Raw genomic sequence first — 22,876 nt, 5'->3', positions numbered from 1 at the left:
CAACAGAGTTCAAATGGGGTCAGCAATTATAGCAGCTTGTTAATGAGTGCATCTTTGAATTGAACGGAGACATATTACAGTTACTTGCATTTTATTTATTTTTTTTATCTGGAAGGCGTGTATTTGGGTCTAAGTATTTATTTGTTCAAGGGTTGGTGGGTATTATTTGAATATTTAATATGCTGGCTCCCATTTGAAGTGAAAGAGTTAACCTTGCGCTCCTGTTCATAATGTTTCTCCATCTGGAATGATACATAATACAATACTGTCTTCTGCTTTTATTGTACAAACTTGGTTAGACACTCAAAAGTGACCAATCCCCAAACATTAGCATGAACACTGACAGAAACCGAATGTGACCGTTCTTATTTTCATATCTTCTATGACTAAAGCCAACATTATACAAAAGGTCTTAACACTTAATTCAACAGAATACAGGCATTACTGAAAAAAAATGCTTGGCACTACTACTCAATTTACATTATGAAAAAGTAGGAACGATTAAACATATAAATGAACACAACCCACCAACTGGATATGAAATACAACAAATTATACACAGCCATATACACATTCTTGTTGTTTTAATACTTCACATTGTAAACACTCTGTAGTCCGTCTTGTTTATCCGAACATTTGTACATGCAGTATTTACACCTTCAATCAAATTTATCGATCAAGATGTCATACATTATTATTAGCATTAATCATATCTTTCCAAAGTCTGCTTTCCCCCGTGAGTAGATAATTGGTTCCCCCGTAACCACAAATAAAATCCAATTTTTTTGGGGGGGGCTTGGCCGCTTTTAAGATCTGCAGCAGCTGGCGCTCTTAACCTCACTGTTCACAAATTCTTGTAGCTTAAAGTTCTCGCAGGGATCCTTCGCAGAACGATGCTTGAGCTCCCTGGGACGTGAGAAACACACATTATGAACCTTTGAAGAGCTGAAATGCAAGCGGACTGGATGAACGGACTGCGTATTACTTACATGGCAACAGCAGTGAAGGCCAACTCTACGTTGAGACCTGACCTGGCGCTGGTCTCCATGAAGGGGACCCCAAACTCCTGCACCATCACCAAAAACAAAACAGGTCAATTTCATAATATGTCATCATATATATTTTTACGGTAAATGAAGGTAATTATCAAAAAAAAAAAAAAAAATTATTTATTAGAGGTGTCTGTTAGTGGGGAGACCTTTTCTTTATACATATAATAATTGTCAACCCGAACCCCAATTTAACACCCTCACCCTTGCTCAAGGATTAACCCTGACCCTTAACCCTCAGTCACAACCTTAACCTTAACATAAAACCTCAACCCTTAACCCTAACTGGAAACCCTTGAAAATCCTAACGATAACTTTGAACCCTAACCCAAATCTGCAACCCTTCCCTTGGCTTGAAACCCTAACGCTAATTAAGGCCTGACTTTTTACGCAAGCTGGCCGGCAAATTCCTCACCTTCGCGAGCCTCTCGCCGTCCTCTCTCTTCACCGCCCGCTCGTGAGTGGCATCGGCCTGGCGGAGACAACACGGACGTCACTGGACATCGCGCACGCGACGCGGCATATGCGCAGCCGCCAGCCGCCTGCACCCGCTTGCCCTTTACACGGCGGCTGTTGTTGGCGTTCAGGTAATAAATAGTGAATTTAAGTGGCCGACGGGGACGTTTGCTAACCATCTGTTCTGAAATTTGCAAATGAGCTGGTGAGTTGACAGAGCAGGTGGGAGGTGTGTGTGTGTGTGTGTGTGTGTGTGTGTGTGTGTGCTAGAAAATTAATTCCTACTTTTGGGAATACAGTCATCCCCTGCAAAGCGGTGAATTAGTGGAAAACCGAGTAATTGACGCCAACCATTGCCTATATTAATCTGATCCCAAAACAGTTTCGAATGATTTGTAACTCATCTTATAACATTACCCTTAAAAATAGACAGATGATTTGATTAAAAAAAAACAATGGACCGACATTACACTGTACTCCTGCCTGACACACAAAGCTTGTCTCTTAGTCAAGATGTATCACTTCAACATGCTCCCTCGACAATAATTCCTATTCCGACAGCGAGCGCAATCTTGTGGTATCTTAGTGTGTGATAGAAACAGCAAAAACAAAAACAAAACAAAACATGTAAATAGGTTACTTTTAGGAATTTCTCAGCGAAAAGAGAAGAATTGTCTTCGATTACTGTCTAATTAAATCTGAGACAATAGTGGGAAAGTCCTTATTTGAGTGTTAATGACGTGAATCACAAGTTAACGAAACACGTAAGTAGAGATTCTTGCCTTGTTTCCGAGCAGCATGAGCACCACGTCCTGTTGGGCGTACTCGTGGATCTCAGTCAGCCAAGCCTGGAGATGAAACCAAGGCGCGTATGTGACCAGCGTTTATTTGCCTTTTTGCAAAGTTTCATATAAAACCTTCAAAGCGGGTCTGCGACAAACCGTCAGGCCAGTAGTTGCCGATATTACTTGGTGACGTTGAACCCTAACCTGAAAAACTAACTCCACACCCCAACTGGAAACCCTAACGCCGACACCAAACCCTACCCCTAACTTGGATTCTGACCTTAAAACTCAAACCCTAACTTGAATTGACCCGCCAATTAAAGGCCTCGCATAATACCATCGTCTCAGAAAAGCAGAATTACCTTTTGGAAGAGAAATTGAATGAATATGAATGCAACAAAAGTACACAAGCTAAAACGGTAATGGGGGGAAATATTATTCTGGTTTAAAGAAGATTAATATGTTTCCAAGTCATTAGAATATCTATCAGTGGCTTGGCTCAAGTGACTGGTCTGGGCGTATCTTTTATTCAATAGCAACACTGTTGACAAGTGTTCAGTGGAGAAAAAATAAAAAATGCAAATATATGAACATAATACACATATCTAAAAAAAGAATTGCATCAAATCTCAGTCTCATATAGTTCTCATATTGTTAGCCTAATAGCATTATTGCCCAAGTTATTTTTAGCTTACAATATCAATAAATAATACCAATGTGCTTGCAAAAAAAAATTCTTTGTGTAGATTCTTAGTCATCCAGAAAAACGTAGAATTGAGGCAACTTGGTTGCTCAATTGGTTGTATTTACATTTTTTTTCTTGTTTTCCAAAAACGTTCAAAAACGACTTGGGAATGAGAATTCCCAAGTCGAGAATGACTGAAAGCTTTGATCGAAGTATTAGAGGGAGGAAGACAGGAGACGTTAGCTTTCGGGGGCGGGAAGAGGCTGAGATTCCCCACAGGAGCTGGGAGAAAAAGTAGAACTTCTCCCATGAGATGAGCTTGAAGCTTCGCAACAGTGACGCTCTTTGATAGACAAAACATTCACGCTCTGGCCTGGCTGGAACAAAATGTACAGTACCATTTTCAGATATATGTACTTAACACATTCACTGCCATTGACGGCTTTAGAAGTCAAATATCCATGTTAACTGGGAATGCTGGCAGTGGATGAGTTAAGCGGCGTACACACATACTGATAAGTTGTAAATTTTCCTCCCGTCTGGTCAAAGTCGGCAAAGACGAGGCTAGTGGATCCTGTGATGTGGGATGTGTCGAAAGTTATTTTTCTTCCCGGATTTGTACGGAAAGCAGTTTGGTCTAACTATTGTAAATGTTAAACTTGTTTATTATTTACGTAAGCAAACCGGTTGTGTTTATTGTTAGTATGACAAGTTATTCAACACATTAAAAAGGAAAACGAGAACAGTTTTGAGCCGCGGTGTAGTTTAGTTACCAGACAAGCTAACAGTTAGCCTAGCTTCTTGTATTTCTTCCTCTACTGCTACTGCACTATTTTTTGGGGCAGTCCAGTTGCCCTGTGGCAACTTGGTACTTGTCAAATAAAAAAAAAAATCATTTAAGATGTTAATAATTAGTGTGTGTGTGTGTGTGTGTGTGTGTGTGTGTGTGTGTGTGTGTGTGTGTGTGTGTGTGTACCCTACTTGGGAGATACTTTCTCCTAAGACATGAATGTACTAAAAACACATCAGGAAAATAGGACTGCTGGACTTCAGTTTGCTTGTATGACTACGTTGTGTGGCGGTAATCAGCGTTTTGTGTACAAAAGGCTCATTAAAACCTTCTTCTGCATGTCATCATCAGAAAAAAAACCCAACAAGAATACCAACAGTGACGGCTTTGTGAGCAGATTTGTAGTGGAAAAGTGTGTGACGCATGTCTGGATGACTGATGGGCTTTGAAATTCTGCACTCGGCCGTGTATAATAAAAGTTCACTCGCGGTCTTCCTTCACTTTCTACAGCCTCCAATTTATTTTGTGCTGAAAAGGCTCTTTCGGAGAAGGTTTTTTTGTTTACTACTATGTCAGTACACCGCTGCCTTGACTTACAAGTTGAATTTGTTTCATGGCCACGCTCTTAACTCAACACGCATATCTCAAATCATCTTGCCTCACTGATATGAACGGAAATGCAATTATTCCATTCCAGCCCCTCATTGTGCTCCTTTGGTGTGCGCGCCTTGCCCACCAGGGGGCAGTATAGTACAGCTATACAGGCACAAACATTGAAGAGTTTCACAACTACTCTCAGGGACTCAGTAAGCTGCAGTAATATTAGTCACTTCATACTAGCAGTTCATTTCATACTTGTGGTTCAGCACCCGCAAATTCACCTATTTGTGGATTATCCATTTTTTAAAGTTTTTTTTCCCAATTAATTTTTTTACCTTAACTTAATATTTTTTTGCCATTTTTTCTTTTTCTTTTTGTGGGGCACAAACAATCCCTTAAATGTTTAGTGACAGTTTAATCCCGCTTATTGAAGAATTTTATGAGTTTAAAAAACATATACTTTTTAAACTACTCTCGAGGTTTAAAAAAAATATTGACATCGTCCTTTTGTTTTGAGTATTTGCAAGTGCCTAAAGAGATGGACCCAAAACCTTAATGACTCCAGGGATCGCTAAATATGCCCGTTCCATAATGAGACTAATAAGTAGATAGATGATGATGTCACACAAGCTTGCACAGCTTCGAGTACAAATGAATATAAATAGACATTATAAGATGGCTATAAATGTTATGACAGACATCCAAAGGCCAAAAGAGTCCAAAGCTTCGATGCGGTCGTTCGTCCTGTTAATGTTCTGTGCGCACCCAATATGTCTTGTTAGAAAGGAAATCAAATACTCGTCCGTCGTGAATGCTTTTGGCTCTTATTACCTCCATTCTTCATCTCGGAACGTGTTTGTCACAAACCCCACAAGCGGAACGAGCGCGTGCTAAATTTCGGGAGGTAACAGTGTGTGTGGGCAAGCACATTTAATAGGATTTTAGTCGTCAAACTGGCATCGTTACGAGGCTAATTGGAGTTCGTCATTGTGGTTTTTTTCTTGTCAGCTGGTTCCACACATTTATATGTTTGCGTGCTAAACACACACTCAATACAAAACACTAATAAAGCCTACAAATTTAAAATGAAACATGAAGTAAATGATATTAAATATTTTCTATGTTGGATTTTGTATTTATGTCTTTTGTTTAGTATTTTCTATGTAATTCTTTATTGTGCAATATTCTTGTATTTTTACTATTTTTATGGAGCTAATATTTTGGGATTTTGTTCTAGTTGTATTTTTGATGTAATATTTGTAAATATTCTGTCTATTTTTTAGGTTTATTTTCATTGTAATATTTAAAAAATATTTTTGAAAATGTTCAAAGTAGTGTATATATAAAGTACTTTGTCTTGTACTTTTCAAAATGTTCCAATATTTTGGGGATTTGTATTATTAACTGCATAAAAGAAAAATGAAAAAACAAAAACCTTACCCTTTTATTTTCTAAAACGGCCTCAAATATCAAAAATAAACACAACAACTCACAATAAACAATATAGCAAAATTTTCGTATTGGGATATAAGCTGGAGTCCATATCACGGACTCCAAGTGGTCATATTTGTATATTTATGTATTGTATTTTAAAGGAGCTTTAAGGATTAAGTGACATGATTAAGGATAACAAAGGCCTGAATTCCAAATGATCATCCAATTGAAGACTTTTTCCGGATTCACAGACACTCTGTTATAAGGTCAAATATACAACAGTAGCGTTCGAATCTAACTTTTCCGATGAGAACTCTGCGTGACGGATCCTTGAGAGACGGTCAAAGACGGCGATTACGTCGCCAGAAGCGTCGGCGCAAACTACGACGCATACTTCACGCTGACTTATTGGCGATGACTAATGAGGGCACGCAGGTCTGACTTCGGACTTTCCATCGAGACGGAGAACAGCCCAGCGGGGGTCAACTTCGCTCGCATTTTATCGTCTCGCTGGCTGATGCGGAGCGGAGACGGCAGAGCCAAGCCATGTTGATGGACGCTTATGGAAAAAGTCTGTCTGCTCTATTAATAATATTTATAATAATAATTTTAAATTTAAAAAAAGAACATTGAGATTCCTCAAGCTCAATTTGCTGTTCATTTTTCTTTTTGGTTGAGTGTGTAAGTGATATAGTCTAATATTTTTGTATTTTGTTTTGTGTTTTATTTTTTCAAGACGTATTTTTCATCAAATAACTTGTATTTTGTCGAATAGTTTTGGATTTTTGACTCACATACTTTTTTTTATTTTGGCATGTTCCAAGTAATATTTGTGCATTATTTTCTGCTGCTTCTTTTTATCTAATATTGTTTAATTATTTTCTAGTACCTTTTGTAATTTTGTATTTGAATACACTTTGTCAATTTGTATTTTCTAATAGTTTGTCAATTTTGTCTTTGATTACCTTTTTTTCAGTTTTTCGTTTTTGTAATTGAATGATTTAGATTAGTCTTTTTGTCTAATAGAGCTTCTTCCTAATACTTGTCTATTTTTGCCGAATACCTCTATCGTTTGTTTATAATTTATTTTCTGTAGTATTTCGTATTCATGTAATAATTGGTGTTTTGAAACTTAATGTGTATATTTTGTAAATATTGTATTTAATTTTTTTTATTTTATTTTAGATTTTCTTCTACATTATTTTTACATTCATAGATTTGGTTTTTGAATTATTATCTAATATTGTTGGATTGATTTCCCAATACTTTTTTCTTTTGTCTATTTCAATCTCTAATATTTGTTACTTTTGCCTGATATTCACATATTTTTGTAAAATGATTTTCTTGTCGGATAATGTGTATTTTTCAACCACAATTTTTTGTAAAATGTATTCTCTTCAAATATTTTTCTCATCACATATTTTTTAAATATTTGAATATATTTTCAGAGCAAATCGTTGCCGTTTTATCGCAAAAGTTCACACAAGCGCGATGACTGTCATCGACTCACCTGAATGTTGTCGAAGGATGTTTTGTTGGTGACGTCGTAGAGCAGAAGCAAAGCTAAAATGCAGACATACAAACAATGCACATCTTTTCAAAATTGGGACGAATAAATTGGAATTCAATACTTCGCCTGAATATTTCATGGCAAAATAGGCTTTCCTGCACATTTACATGGTCACATAGTTATCAGCCTTAAACTTATTCAAAAATGCTTGGAAATTCCAAATGAAGGCAATATTAACATTTTATTTATTTGGGCACCAGAACCAGGACGAAAACCAGGAATTTGTTGAAGAATGTATCAAATTCGATGAAAGTCAAACAATCAATTTAGTCTGACCGTGGGCGTCGCGGTAGTAAGCGTGGGTGACGCTGCGGAACCTCTCCTGGCCGGCTGTGTCCCAGATCTGCAAAGAACACAATGAGCGATGGCGATAACGAAGCTTTCTGTCTTCTCTTAATTGACTTTTGTTTTTCTCTCTTGGTGCAGTGCGCAGTGAGATTCACTTGAAGATGAGCCTAAGATGAGCGCAGCCAGGGAAATTGCTCTTTTGCTGTTGACAACGGAGCACATGCTGAACTCTATCGTGACGTCATTTCTCTTAAGAGTTGCTGAAGTGTTGTAGCAGTGATCATTTTCAATCACATATCAAGCAAATGCCGGCACGGTGGACGACCGGTTAGCACATCTGCCACACGTTCTGGTGACCGGGTTTTTTCTTCTTCTTCTAATTGGCAAGTGAATGCTTAATTTTGTCACATGTCTAATATTTTTTTAAAATGTTTTGTCCCATAAATTTGTGTAATTTTTGTGTATATTTTCTATTATTCTGTCTAATATTTGCTTTTTATTACCTTTTCCAAATACAATATTTTTTTTGTCAAATGTTTTGTTTAATCTTTTGCTATTTTAAAATTTGGACGAAATATCTTTGTATGTTTTTCTAAAATGTTTCCATTTTTCATGCAACATTTTTAAATGGTTTCAAAATGTATTGGATTTCTATTTGTTGTTTTTATGATTTGTATTTTTTTCTAATAATCAACTGATATATTAGATATTTTTGTTTTATATTTGATATTGTTTTATATTTGTAAATACACACACAGTATATATATATATATATATATATATATATATATATATATAACATTTGTTTTTGCAACACCTCACACTATGGTGTTGTGCAGTTCTACAGCACCACAGTAATACAACGTTTATCCAATAATTAATATCTCCATGACGCTGTCATTCAAAAATAAACATTATTATATTTGTAAAGGCCGATTTTTCTCCCCCTTTTGTTCGCTGTACCTAGTAAAATGTCCGGTGGGTGCCACAGCATTGACTGCATTTTTTTTCATTAGGAAGTGTCATAATTGGAGTAACGTTCCTTTCCTCTGCTGTAATCGGACATACAGTACAGTATTTATTTATATTTGTTCACTTTCTATCGGAGGTTGTCCACACCCACGGGATGTGCTGTTAACAATGACGGAAAATTTAAAAACGAGGGGGGTGGAAAAAAACAGCAACTCTCCTTCTGAAGTGATGGAGAGCCAATTAAAACGCATAATAGAGCGCTCACCCCCCCCGCCCCCCCACACACACATACAGTACAGTCCAGTACAGTTCAGTCCTCCTTCAGCCGCCAAACAAAATCATTCAGTTTATGAATTGCTGTTGGAAATATTGAGCATGTAAAACAATGATGTGATGTCATCCGAAAGAGTGGGAGAGTGCCGTAAAAGGGGGGGGGGGGGGGCGTGCAATTATAAATATCTTTAAGGACCTTTGTGGAAAGATCAACGTTTGCAGTCACTCAATAGATCGTCATCAGCATTTTTAGTAACAGCATGCAAAAACTCTATGTGGTTTGGGGGGATATTTTCTCAAGTCATTTAAAACAACCACATACAGTAGCTTTGCCTGAGTAAAGTCCGTTTAGCTTCATGCTAAAAAGCGATGCAAAAACACAGACACAGGCTAACAAATAGCACCTATGCGGAGGCGGAAAAAGGTTTTCGGCAACGGATATTTGAACACAAATGGTGCATCAACATATGTAGACAGATGATAAAACAATATTCGAAGGCATATATTCTGTATCTTCTGCGAAGAGCGACTAATATTGCTGCATTTTACTGCGTCATTTGTGTCTGCCACGTTGTGCCCACCCGAACGAGCCGCATGAATTAATGCACAACCCGTTTCATTCTTTACATTATATTTAATTGTTGTATAACTATGTTTTATAAAGTAAAATATTACAGAGTGCCATTGTCCTTATTTTTAAAAAAATTTAGCGTTTCCATTCATTTCAATGTGGAAAGACGATTTATGATACAAGTGTGGTCACGGAACAAATTAAGTCTTATCTCAAGGCACCACTGCATAAAACCACTTCGCACAGGGAGCCACATGCTGCTTCCCCGAATTCAATTTCGTATTTGACTGACATCTGTCTCCGAGCCGACGCAGCGACGTCATGTTCCGGATGACGGTGGAAAAGAAAAGGTCTTACCTGCAGCTTCACCTTGACTCCGTCGATACTGAGGACTTTATTCTGGAAATGAGAGCGAGACAAATCATTAACATGAGTCGGAGCTCTCCAGCCCGTCATGAATAATTCATGTCTTCATCTCACGTTGGCCCAGCTTGATAAGGTACCCCCCCCCCCCCCCCCCACTCGACCCTCGCTGGAGGGTTGCCCCTCCCTCTTTCCCGAGTAAGGAGGAGACAATCCTCTCCTTAGATGAACCGCAGCTTTCAAAAACACGGGTCGGGGCTGCGCTCGGTCCCGAGAGGAGACGCCTCAAAGGTTAAACCACCAGACGGCGAATTGACTTGACACACAACACGAGAGCTGGATCAAAGCAGTCCCGCTACCTGATTTTGTGCCTTCGGGGCGAAATCCCAAGTCGGAGTCCGTCAAAGTACGAGCGCTGGAAATCGGCCCCAAAATGGCTGATTCAAACCAAAATGGCCGACTTCCTGTTCAGTTTCAGGCATGGGTTATTGGGACCTTTTCATGTGTCCTGTCATGATAGACATGTACACCAAATTCCGTTTTGATAGGTTAAACTATTTTTATTCTAACTTCAACGGGTTTTTTTTTTTACACTGAGACTTTTGACCTCAAAATTTGACTCCATGCTGCGCCCATATTAAACGGCACAGGCGAGAAAGCGTGGCAATTTAGCGTCCTCCATCTGTTTAGGACTTCTGATGTACCATCGAATTGCTTAATCTGAAGGCATTTCAATTAACCTTAAGCGTTTCTGTGATTAAAACCCAGGGGGCAAAAAAAATCTGGTTTCATAAATCCAGCCACCTCTAGTGTCCTTATTTCTCACACGATTACTAACAGGTTCGTCATCTAGCAATCTAACCAGCTAGCTAGCTGGTTAGATTGCTAGAGACGAGAGAGAGACGAGACGCTCGTCTTCCCCCGTGTCATGCGCAACCTTGATAAGAGGCGGCTTGTGCGAAAAAGCTTTTTTTTCTGGAAAATACTCATTTTTATCTCGTAATATTATGACATTTCCACATTCCCCCCCCCCCCCCACCCCCACATTAAAGCGTCTACAAAATTATTCTTTATAATATATTTTTTGTCTCTTTTCAGTGGTGTCGTGTGTGTTTTAAAATGAAGGGTATTGTTGTTTGAGTGTTTGAAAGGCACCGCGATCATTCTATTGTTAGAAATGTGTTTGGTCCATTCATTCGAATGATGACGACGCAGCAAGTGTATACACCGCACCCCACACGTGATGCTGGGTCACATGACGATGAGAAGGCTCGGCGGACTCGCTGCCGTCCTCTCAAAGACGTGCTCGCACGCACGCGGTCAATCCAAAGTTGGCAGCCTGGCGCTCCATTGTGCACGTGTGGCGCTGACTCACGTCGCAGACTGCACAACAAGCTGTTGGAAAGAACTCTAACATCAACTCTGTTTTTTTAATGTATTTTTTTTTATTATTGAAGCTTTTTTTCCCAGGGAAAAATACATTAATCTCATAATATTGCATCTTTTTTGGTGAAAAATAGTCACTTGTAATATTAAAACAAATTTCTTGAAAAAACATTGTTCTCCACATTAGCGTAAGAAATGTTTCTGCTTTTAGGGGTACAAATTTATCGTTGCATTTATAGCTTCTTTTTTTTTTGTCACTCTCCATTTTTCACTTTACAACCGTTCACTTAGCCAGCCTTCCCGCACCTCGTTTAAATATTCATGCTGGGTGACATTTGGCTCGCAGTGGGCCAGCTGCTTTCCATTTATTACGACGCAGATGAGCCCCTGTTGGACACACAAGCATTTTTATACCTATTTCACACTGACAACAACTTAAAAAAAATACTTCAAGATGCTTGATATATTAATATTAAGTGTCTGACTTACATGATTGTATAACTTATGTAAATACAATTCAGTTTTACTTTGACTTGCTGCATGATTCACTTTGAATTGAAAGCTCCCATTAAACGTCGTCAGGCTGGCGAGTGGATAATGGAGAACTCAGCGAGGATCAATGTATTACTGGGACTACCTTTAAAACATGAAACGCTATTTATTGCTACAGCAGCAGAAACGTGTTGCTTAGCATGGTGCTAACGGCTAGGATGATGATAGCTAGGAAACAAACAAAAACAAAACAAAAACAGCAAGATAGTTTTTTTTACAGGCAATGCTTACATGAGTAAATATTTATATTTTTAATATTTCTTTCTTGGAAAAAAAAGACTAATCTTGTAATGGGATGCCTTTTTTTAAAGGACAAAAATTATTATTTTTTTAAACAAAAATAAAACTTTTCTTGAAAACCTTTTTCTGATATTTTTTGGGGGTAAAACACTTTTTTCAAAATAAATAATACAAATTAATTTTGTAGTACTATGCCTTTTTTTCTAAAGAAAAAAATAATTTTTTTCAGAAACGATTTTCTTGAAAAAAAAATTCTGATAATAATTTAACTCTTTTTCTTGAAAAACATGACTTTAATCTCCCAAAATTACAACACTTTTCTTGAAATAAATATTATAATGTTGCCTTTTCCCAAGAAAAAACAAACTTTTTTCCAAAGGACAAAGTCTTTTTTTTTTAAACAAAAATAAAACTTTTTTCTTGAAAAACTTTTTTCTCGATAATATATAGGAACATGACTTTGAAATCATAAATTAATGTTTTTTTCTAAAAAACTAAATCATACTAATTTTATAACATTTTGCCTTTGTCTCGAAAAAAAATAAGACTTACACACACAAAAAAAACTAAACTTTTCCCTCGTGATATTACTTCACTGAGCAATTGACAAAGTGCTGCTTAGACCCAAACACTCGTAGCTGACGCTAATTTGTGCATCCAACTTGATGCAGTTCTACCTACCTTTTGACTTTACTGTCGTGTTTTAACCCTTCACATCCAGACTGCAAGTCAATGGCGCTTGTGCTAAGCCACCACTGGCAAATTTAACATGAATTTCACACTTTATGAGTCCTCAGGCACTTTTTGTCTACTGTATGTATCCTTTGGGTGGCTTAGAGGAGAGAGGCGGGGGACACCCTGGACAGGTTGCCTCCAAATCGCAAGGCAGATGTAGTCAAACAACCGTTCACACTCACACCTATCTGCCTGCAGGGAAATTAAGAACTGAAGAAGCCTTTTGGGTTCAAGGAGGAAGGAGATCTTCACCAAAACAAAACCAGTCCTCCGTTGAACCTTTTGCAGATCTGATTCGTGTAACAAACTGTCGTTGGCGTCATTCGCCGATGACTAACGGGCACTTGTTACAGAACATGAAATGTCAGCCGCCATCGTTTGCATACACAAGACGCGAGGGCGGTTAAGGAGAGCTAACAGCGAGCGTCGGTGGGCGTAAAGTTTAACAAGCGAGTGTCAAGAGGTGATTCATCGCCAAGGCCGGACCGACTCGGAGGGAAACGGGCTCATTGGTTTTGCACGCGTGGGAACGCGGCGTTCGTAACGATTCCCGGCTTATTCGCTCCGCGAAGATGTCACCGGTGCCGAGTGAGCGACGACCGCAACGGGAAGTTGTCGTCGAGGTGCAGTGGCGAAACAGAATAAACCGCAAGGGACCGCGTGATGGATCGCACGTCTCTCCAGGAGCTGTGATTGACTCCCCGTGATGGGGGGTCAGAGGTCACAAAGGAGATCAATGTTTACAACCCTGTGCGGATAGGACAAAGATGATCCGCTTTCGTGGGGCATCGCATCAAATTTGAAATCAGTCTTCTTGGAAATTCCCACCAACGGACGAATCCCGGCATCGTCGCTGTTTGCTGTTCACGAATTCACCAACGGTGAAGCCAGCGCCACTTACGTTCCAAACGTACTCCCAACAAGTGAAAAGCAGCGCTTTTAATTTGTTCCGTGACCACGTTCGTAACTCAAAACACCCGTACACGATCTCAAATCATCTTTCCTCATTGAAATGAATGGAAATGCCATCACTCTGTTCCAGCTTCACCCAACCCCCCCCCCCCCCCCCCCCCCAAAAAAAAATGCAGCTTGAACATAATGTCATGTTCAACATTTACTGCTGTTTACTACAGATTTTATTCTTGTGAGATTATGTTTTATAAAAGGGTTCCATCCAATCGGCATGACTTGGTTTTTTGACTGATGAATCAGGATTAGCACGGTCTTTGCTTGACTTCCTCTGGAAAATCTGTCAACGCCAAAACCATTTCCATTTTTCTTCCTGATATAATGAGAACATATTTGAGCCAAAGAGTCCCGGGATGCGTTAAAATATTCATCCCACACCCCATCATGACCTCCCACATCCACGGAGACTCATCCCGAGACGATGTTCCATCGACTGTTTCCGATGCGGGTCGATATTGGTTACGATCACGTCAAGGCAGCGTATTGAGCAACGCATGATGGAGACGCTCGGCATGAATCTAAAAAAAGGAAAAAACAAACAAAAGCCGACGCCGCATCCCTTTGCCTGACTCGTCCACGTATACATACTGAGTGCACCCAAAAATAACATCAGAAGAGAAGAGAGGGAAATTAGCATAAAATGGTCTGACTGTTATTCAGGAAACTCTTGTTGTGTGCACATAATATGTGGAAACTTGTTCATACTTTTTCCATGTATAAATGTCACTTCACTGCTGATGTTTATTTCACCCTAAGCTGTTTTTTTATTGACTTTTTTTGTTTGTTTTGTTTTTTGCTACCTACAATGTTGCTGACTATTCTTGCTGCTGACAGATTCATTCACTGTACGTATATATAGTGTCTATTTTTTATTTATTTTCAATGTTCAATTTACAACTGCATATGCGTTATTGATGTTGACACTTTGCTACTGTAAAAGCAGTATTTCCCCATTGCGCCAATAATACAAATGATTCAGTTGTATTCTGTAAGCCAGTGAATGCTAATACAAGTGGAGCTATTTGACATTTTGCTCACACATTTCAAAGGAGCGCAAGGCAGGGGAGGCGGTCCCCCGGGTCAAGGCCGCTCGTGCATTTCAATGCGGGAGGCTGACGCTCCCATTCCCTCACACTGTCAAAGTATTGCACGTGAAGGTCGCTGTTTCCCACGAGAAATTTTGTCCCATTTTATATAAACAAGAGTATTGATTTTCATAACACAATGACAATAGAGGATGTTTCCAAACGACTGAAGGGCTAACGTTCTCGTCGCTATTGTTAATGACAACGCTAACAACAAAACAATGTGCTTTCCTATATACTTCTTATTCTTTGATTTTGAGGAAGAGTCCCATGCACTGAATGATTTCCGAAACAAGATTTTCAACTGATTTCTTCATTGTGGAACTGGCATGCTAATGCTAACGACAATGATAACAACAAAGGCATGTGCTTTGATCTTAGAGAGGGAATCCTGTGCACTTTTAATGACGTCCCAAATGAGAGTTTTAAGTGATTTCATCATTGTGGAGCCAGAATGCTAATGCTAAAAGAAATGCTAATGCGACCAACGTGCTACCCATACTTCGAGTGCTTTGACCTGAGCAACAGAATCCTATAATATTTAATGACATCCTAAACAAGATTTTCATCTGATTTCTTCATTTTGGAATTGGAAGGCTAATGCTAACAACAATGCTAACAAACAACAGAACAATGTGCTTCTTTTACTTTTTTTCGTCGACATTTTTCATGGTGCCCTGAGGATTTTCAACTTATTTCCTCACACTTTAAAGGATGATGGTTTTCGTTTTCAAAGCAAGACTCTTATTGGTTTCCCCTGATGTCCGCATATTGATTTGTGTGGCAGACACGCTAACCGGTAGTCCGCTACGTTGCCTCTATTGATTTAAAACGCATCATTTTCAATGTCCAAAATAAATGATTTGGGGAATAAAGATGATGACAATGATCAGTCCTCTTCTTTGGATGATTGCTTTTCACCACTTCACCTTGAGTTTATGAAACATACTAAAACTAGTTCATCAAAATGCGAAAAGGTCATAAAAAGGAAAGGTTATATTAAAAAAAAGGAAAATAAACACTCAATCTCAGTTTGGTGTTATCGGTGACAAAACCAAACGTAACTAGAATTAGTGTGACATCAAACATCTTTGATTTTAAAAAAAAGAAAAAAGGGTGATATCTTGTAACATTCACCCTAAAAATGTTTTAAATAAAAAAGTGATCTTAAAATATTCAACTTTATTTCCAATTGGGAAAAAAACGCAGAATTTTCATAAAACCTTTTTTTACATTTAAAAAAAAAACGAATTTAAGATAAAAGCATCGTCTTTTTTGTTCTATCTTTCAACAGTGGAATTTGTTGTCACAACCATTTGATGTGGGCTGTTCCTCATTTTCTGATGAGAATATCTCACATAGCTATCGAGAATGGATGCATGGATTTTCCAGATTGTTTTTTTCCCCCAAGGCGGGTGGCACCGACCGCCCGGGGCCAATGACTTGAGTTTGAAAAGTAAACTTGAATATCTTCCACTGAACATATTTGGGGATGAATGTTTCCTTGCGATGGGAGGAAGGAAAACATGTGGTTACATAAGAGCCCCCGAGGGCGGCTGTCTGTCACTGGAGGTGAGAAGTGCTGCTTGCTCCTCACAGAAGAAGAATCAATGCATCGAGGGAATTGAGACTCAAGTCTTTCTGAAGGAGCTTTTTGTCATCGCTCCGCTTTTTAAAAAAAATGTTTTTATTGTTATCGACTTCCTTAATCTTTTATTCCCAAGGACTTCTATTGTTAAACCCTGGGGATAACGTGAAGCAAATTCCCACTTAAGATGAAAGCAATATTGTGTTTTTTATTTTTATTTTAAATGACCTAAATAAGATTTGGGACTCATTTCAACAACAACAACACCACATTAGGTGACAAGCTGCTTTCCCTCAAAAGTCAATTTACGCTGCAGGACAAGACACCCAAGTTGATTCAAAATATCGGAGAATTCTACAGAATGTAAAAAGTCCAACAATTTGGAATTGAACTCACATTTTCAGGAAAGTTCGACCTCAATTTGAGCCAGGCAAAACCTTGCAGCACCAACAGATTATCGGAATGAAAACATTCCGCACGTCCACGATGACAGAAACGACTCTCCCACACAGTCGCGACGTGACCCTGGCCTCCTGTGACTGATAAACATTTCCACTAAGCGAAATACTGTGTGATCCAATGTCAGAGTGTACGGACAAAAATAGGGAATGAAAAGAAACCCTTGCCCTGGCGAAATCCGATTGACCGTAAACGACAATAATGGAGCACGAAGAAGCCGTCAGTCAGCTTTTCTTCCCCCCCCCCGAGTCCGACCGTTTACGACCGAAAACCTCTCGTACGTGTCGTGACCTCGTGATGGAAGCATAAAGAGAAGCGTGGGCGTGCTTCACAATCAGCTTTGGCCCTGCGCTCAGCCCCCAGCACCTGCGTCGCCGTGGCAACCGGCCATCTGGTCTCGTCTCGTCGACACGCTCGCCGCTAAAGTCGTAAACGAACACCTGCATACACAACAGTTTTTTTTCTTCTTCTCCAAAATATACATTTGACACGCTTGGCAAAAATAAAGATGATTCTGATATAACACGAAAAAAAGAAACCGAAATGCAACTGCTGGAAAGAATCGAGCATTCAGAATAAAATGCTCAAAACGTATTGAAAAGGATTTAGGAAAAGTACATATGGTGTTATATGGTGAAAAATCTTGAGCTATTTGAAATACAAACGAGACGAGATACGTAAAACAGATGAAAAATACTGATTAGCGGATAGTCGACTTCAAGCTTTAAAAGTCGATTCGTCGACTAATCCGTTCAACCCTATGCAGAGTTTATTTGCACGGCCTCTGGTCCCACTGTGCATGAAGCTTCCCCAAAGAATTTCTTTGGCATTTCAAGTCGACAACATCGACGTGCTGTGTGTGTGTGTTTTATATTTACAAACAATTACAGGAATGAAGGGAAAGCAGTTTGTACAGTATTTCCCGTAATGCGGCGCACATGCTGAGGCTTTAACGAGACCAGACGACAACAAACGAGCTTGCCGCGCTTTTGAAGTGGGAACCGAGACAAATCCCGAGAAGACGCACGCACGCACACACACACAAAGCTTCGCATTTTCACTGGGGTAAAAAGACTCATCCAGAGTCTAGGAGAGACGTGCGCACAACAACAGAAAAGTGTATAGTCACAGCCATTGAATTATCCTAATTAGCACAACACCAATATTTACAAGTCTGTTAATTACTGCCATACACACGCGCGCACTAATAAGAGTTTCCAAAAAAACGGAAGCATTCCAACAAGAAGCCAGGCAGAAGCAAACAGGAGCCCAGAGGAAGGATGAAAATATTCACGTCACACCGCGCTGAGTAACTGAATCAATAAAGCAAGTTGGCGTAAAAGCAGGCCAAAGGGGAGGACTTTTTGGATTGGCCTTGTCGTTATCTTAAAAAAAAAAAAAAAAAAAAACAGAAGGAAAAGATGACAAAAGAAAGTGTGACCCTTTGAAAATACAAAGACCACTCGCACAATATCACACTGAGAGCTGTTTATAATATTTGAGTTCGCTCAGGCGATTACATTCCGGAGTCCAAAACATTCAGAAGTGGAAAATATTGCTACTCGCTACTTTGCACAATTTGTACGATTACTGAGGATTGATTAATAAATACGTTTTGCCACTTTTTTTTGTTTCAATTCAATGGACATTGTGCTGCTCCTTCTGGTATGTGCGCCTCGGCCACCCGATGGCAGTACAATACGGACACGGAGACGGTCAAAACTCCTCAGCAAGCCGCAGCAATATCGCTCGTTGGTCGCGGCACATAAAGAAGATATCCCTGTGATATTATTTGTCTACATGTGTTGTTCCAGCATTTGCGTGTATAGCATTACTCGTGGTTTTACGCACACAACGTGGAATCCTCTTCATGTTTCGTTCCACAGTAAACTAGCTAACTCAACCCCGCAAATCTTGCGGTGGTCAAATTATTCCGAAATTGCTCCATTGATGTTTTTGGGGTTGAGCTAGCTTGGGTCAAAGGTGCAATCGTTGCCGTGCCAGGTCAAAGCAATCACGTGACTGGTTGCAACCAATAAGAGGATGGACGGGTCCTTTCCAACTTGCCAAGCGGGACCATTAGGGCGACATCAGGAGGAGCCTCAAATGTAAAGCATGTCGAACTAATTTAAGAAATCAATACACGTTGCTTAATAGGGAGTGGACGGAGACTTTGTATCCCAGGGGTGCATCTGGCCTTGTTTTATCAATCCTGAAGGGAGTTGTGGAGGTGGGTGGGCGGGGGACGTACCCGGAAGTCGATGCCCACCGTGGAGATGAAGCTGCCGGCCAGGAACGCGCCGTCCTTGAAGCGCACCAGCAGGCAGGTTTTGCCCACACCGGAGTCTCCGACCAGCATCACCTGCACACCGGAAGATCGAGCTGAGGATTTGCAAAAACACATCGGATGGAGCCGAGGCCGGCTTAGGGATCTGAGATTTCGCTTGAGGGTTGGCGTTAGTGCTGTTTTTTGTTTGTGACAGTCGTATTGATGTGATTTGTGAGTCCAATTTCTGGCTTCTCGGGGGCAATGAAAGAAGGCGACTGAAGGAATGCGACGCTGCTTCCAAATGCTCTTGATCTACCGCTATAAATAGTTTTGACTTTTATGCATGCAGATGTTCGCCGCTTGCTTTAAAGCCGCCGCCAGCTCGATCAAAGACGCAGAACAAGAACGGTGTCTCGCTATTACTGATGGACATAAAAATAAAATGAAGAACTCGACGGCTGATGATGCCAAATTGATGTTATGAAAGCCCCTCTATTCTTGTCAAAATGAAACTCCTACACGCACTTCAACATAGCTCCATGCCACTACGATGCCACAAGATGGCAGGAAAGCACTACTTTATTTTTTTAAGCTCCACAATTCACTTCAACATCCCGTAGTTCCTTGGCATCAAAATGTCACAAGAAGGCGGCAAAGTATTCCATTTTTTCTAAGTGAACCTCCTCAACTCACTTCAACATACATTGTTTCTTGGCAACCTGGATGGTGGCAAAGCACTACTTTTGTCTGAATGAAGCTCTTCAACTCACCTCGACATAGTGCCGTGACACCAAGATGCCAGGAGATGGCAGCAAAGCACTACATTTGACTAAATGAAGCTCCTCCGCTCACTTCAACATACATAGTTTCTTAACAACTGGATGGTGGCAAAGCACTACGTTTGTCTCAATGAAGCTCTTCAACTCACCTCAACATAGTTCCTTGGCACCGAGACGCCACAAGACCGCAGCAAAGCACTACGTTTATGTAAATGAAGCTTCTCTTGACTTCGAACAAAATCAGGGAACAGCGAATAACTAAAAAGGACCTGTTTCGTTTGTTGAATGATATTGGAACATTTGATGTCTTCTCACATTCACACAGACATGCAGGTGGCACGGGTCCCTGAGGTCCCTGGAGACTGTTTCCGTCGCTGCTGGGAGAAGTTGGATTTTGTATTTTGTTCTTCTTCTTTCCCCGTCGTGAAAGACGGCGACACCTTTTTGTTGTTGCGACTCGGGCGATTGGACTCATCGGGGTCAAGGCACAGCTTGCGCTCGCAACTGTGCAGCGTAGTGTTGATTGCGCGCGTTATCGATCGTCTATTGGCACAGCTGGCGGCACGACTAAAAGGTGCTTGGTGAAATTACAATTTAAAAAAAACAACAACAAAAAAACAAGGGAAATCTGGCAAAACGAGAGCGGGGTGAAAACGTATGTCCGTACGTACGTAATGTATTCATACAAAAAAGTCATAATAATATTAATAATAATAATATAGTCATAATAATGAAAGAAAGGATACAAATATAAAGTGTACCTTAAAAGCAATGTCGTAAAACTCGCCGCTGCTGCTGATGGCGGGTCCGCTGGGATGGACCACCCCGTTCAAGTGCACCATTGCCGGGCTGCTCCTCGCACCTTTGCCGCTGCCTTTCCCGGAGGGGCTGCCCGTGCTTTTGCCCCTGGTAGCCTTCTTGCGAGACATGTCCTCAAAAACAAAAGAACTTCAGCAAAACAACTTCCAAAACCTTGTATAGCTCTTGAAAAGATTGCAAAAGTTGAATGAAGCGCCCCCCCCCCCCTCCCCCCAAAAGAGAAGAGACTCTTGATGTAGTCGAGCTGGATGTCTAGAATGTGTGTTTTTCTTCCTCCTCGCGGTAGCTTTTGCTCCGTGTGAGCCGCAAACATACACACGCAGTGCTGAGGCAAGTGAACGCACCTTCAACACTTACAGCAATACCGCGATAGAGGGCGCTGTTACGCAACACTGGGGGAAACGTCATCAGATGTGATTTCAATGCAGCTCCACAAGAGGGCAACACAAGAACAATTTTATGACCCAATGAGATGCCCCCCCCCCATTCAACATTTTATTTTAACCATGTCTTCATTTTTAACCAAATCACAATTTCTTTAACCAATAAACCATGTTATTTCAACCTATTCACTATATTCCTTTTCAGTTTAACATATTGTGTTTTTTTTTTACCAATTCAGTACTTTTTAAAAATTTATTTATTTATTTACCATTTTAATGATTTTTTTTTTTTTACCATTTAACCATGTTTTAAAAAATCAGTTTACCATGTTTTTTTTCAACCAATTAAACTGTTTTATTTTTAACAGTTCATCTTTTCTCCACTAGCTTACCATTCTTTACCATATACCCTTCTTTACCATTATCAAGTTAACAATTTATTTTTACTGGTTAACCGTGTGTGTGTGTGTTAACCTGTTATTTTAATTACTTTTTTTTACTTTATCACATTGTTTTTATTATTATTTTTTTACCAGCTTGAAAACGGCCGCTTGTCAGGTCTCATTAGCGGCCTGATAAGAGCTCAAATCCCAGAAGGAGGTTTGCTGATATGTCAACATTACATTAGCTAAAATGAACAGTCAGCTTCAAAGTCGTAGCTGAAGAGTTCTCCGCAGCTCTGGCGAGGCCTCAGTCTTTTCCCCCCGATCGCATCCCCCAATTGAAGCGTTCTAGTTCCGCTTGCTTGACGAAGCCCAAAAGTTGCAGAGTTCGCAGTGGCAGAAGCCGACTAGCTTTTTCGCCGCAGCAACAATATCCCGCCTTCGCTCGAACTCGTCCGGTAACCTCCGCAGTGCATTCCGGCTGACAGCTGAGATTGGTTCTGCTCGCCCGGGCAGCTGTCACCACGGCAACAGCTGGACATTTAGGAGGGAATACGGCACTGACGAACCTTTGGCTCGATTACGTTCTTGTCAATAACTGTGAGTAATGTACAAACAGTTTATTTAAGATTAATAACATTTAGCATTTATTTTTTCAAATAAAAACAATTCTTAAAGATTAAATACAAATATATTGAACTTAAATGTTAAATACAACTGAAGTGTGCTTAAGCAGTGATTCTTTTGTGTACCACTAGAGGGAGTCCAGTGTACCACTGACTTTGGCAATGATGCTATTAGGCAAACACTATTTAAAATAATGCATCACATTTTCTACAATCGTACACTATGTCCATGTGCAAAGATGTTGTTTTGAGCCACACGTGTGTGTCTGCGTGTTAATATTGGTGTGTGTGGCCTTCAACCGTCGCCATTTGTCCGTTTCCGCGGGGTCAGGTGCCCAGAAATGTTGGACGTGGTGGCGTGCAGCCGTCTGACCACTCGCTCAAAACCCATCCCGGCAACTGTTGATCTATTTATTTATCTATTTCGCTTGCTCCTTCAGCTGTGTGTGTGTGTGAGTGTGTGTGTGTGCGTGTGCTTGTGTGTGTTTGTGTGTGAGTGTGTGCACTGCCAGCCAGCCGGCACCCCCTGTTTGTTGGGCCTTGGCAAGAGCAGCCATCGCTGGACTGGTACTGCCAGGCGCTTATTCGCTCCCTGAGGCATCATAAAATGTGCGTGCGTGCGCGCGCGTGTGTGTGTGTGTGTGTTTGTGTGTATGTGAGAGAGACAAAGACTGTATGATGTATGAGCATAAAAAATACATTTTGTGGTTTAGGAAAGTGATTCTCAAATTGTGTTGGCTAATCCAGTACATTAAATTTTTAAAATT

General features: G+C 40.1%; 1 protein-coding gene across 2 annotated transcripts; it reads right to left on the bottom strand.

Annotated features, from left to right (window-relative positions):
• Positions 1–265: 265 nt before the first annotated feature.
• Positions 266–21,638, bottom strand: LOC133415165 (ras-related protein Rab-26-like). Of its 2 annotated transcripts, XM_061701002.1 has the most exons (9): positions 20,660–21,636; positions 19,102–19,212; positions 9,831–9,872; positions 7,646–7,712; positions 7,310–7,362; positions 2,288–2,353; positions 1,465–1,521; positions 990–1,066; positions 266–906 (listed from the first exon to the last, which is right to left on the bottom strand). In XM_061701002.1, exons 1-9 carry the CDS (start codon positions 20,825–20,827, stop codon positions 807–809), a joined length of 741 nt encoding a protein of 246 aa, XP_061556986.1. In that variant the 5' UTR covers positions 20,828–21,636; the 3' UTR covers positions 266–806. The 2 variants fall into 2 exon arrangements, with proteins under 2 accessions (XP_061556986.1, XP_061556987.1); XM_061701003.1 differs by lacking the exon at positions 1,465–1,521 and having other exon boundaries at positions 20,660–21,638.
• Between the last annotated feature and the right edge of the window lie 1,238 nt (positions 21,639–22,876).

This window comes from Phycodurus eques, chromosome 16 (assembly GCF_024500275.1).
Source record: "Phycodurus eques isolate BA_2022a chromosome 16, UOR_Pequ_1.1, whole genome shotgun sequence".
In the NCBI taxonomy this organism is placed as follows: Eukaryota; Metazoa; Chordata; class Actinopteri; order Syngnathiformes; family Syngnathidae; genus Phycodurus; species Phycodurus eques.
This window is presented reverse-complemented; position numbering and strand designations above follow the sequence as displayed.

Bases quoted from the DNA above. Each gene is read 5' to 3' on its own strand.
- LOC133415165 (XM_061701002.1), bottom strand. From the start codon at position 20,827: ATGTCTCGCAAGAAGGCTACCAGGGGCAAAAGCACGGGCAGCCCCTCC. The intron at 7,713-9,830 runs GTAAGACCTTTT...TGTTCTTTGCAG, and splicing joins GAGTCAAGGTGAAGCTGCAG to ATCTGGGACACAGCCGGCCA. The intron at 1,067-1,464 runs GTGAGGAATTTG...GTGATGGTGCAG, and splicing joins ACGGCGAGAGGCTCGCGAAG to GAGTTTGGGGTCCCCTTCAT.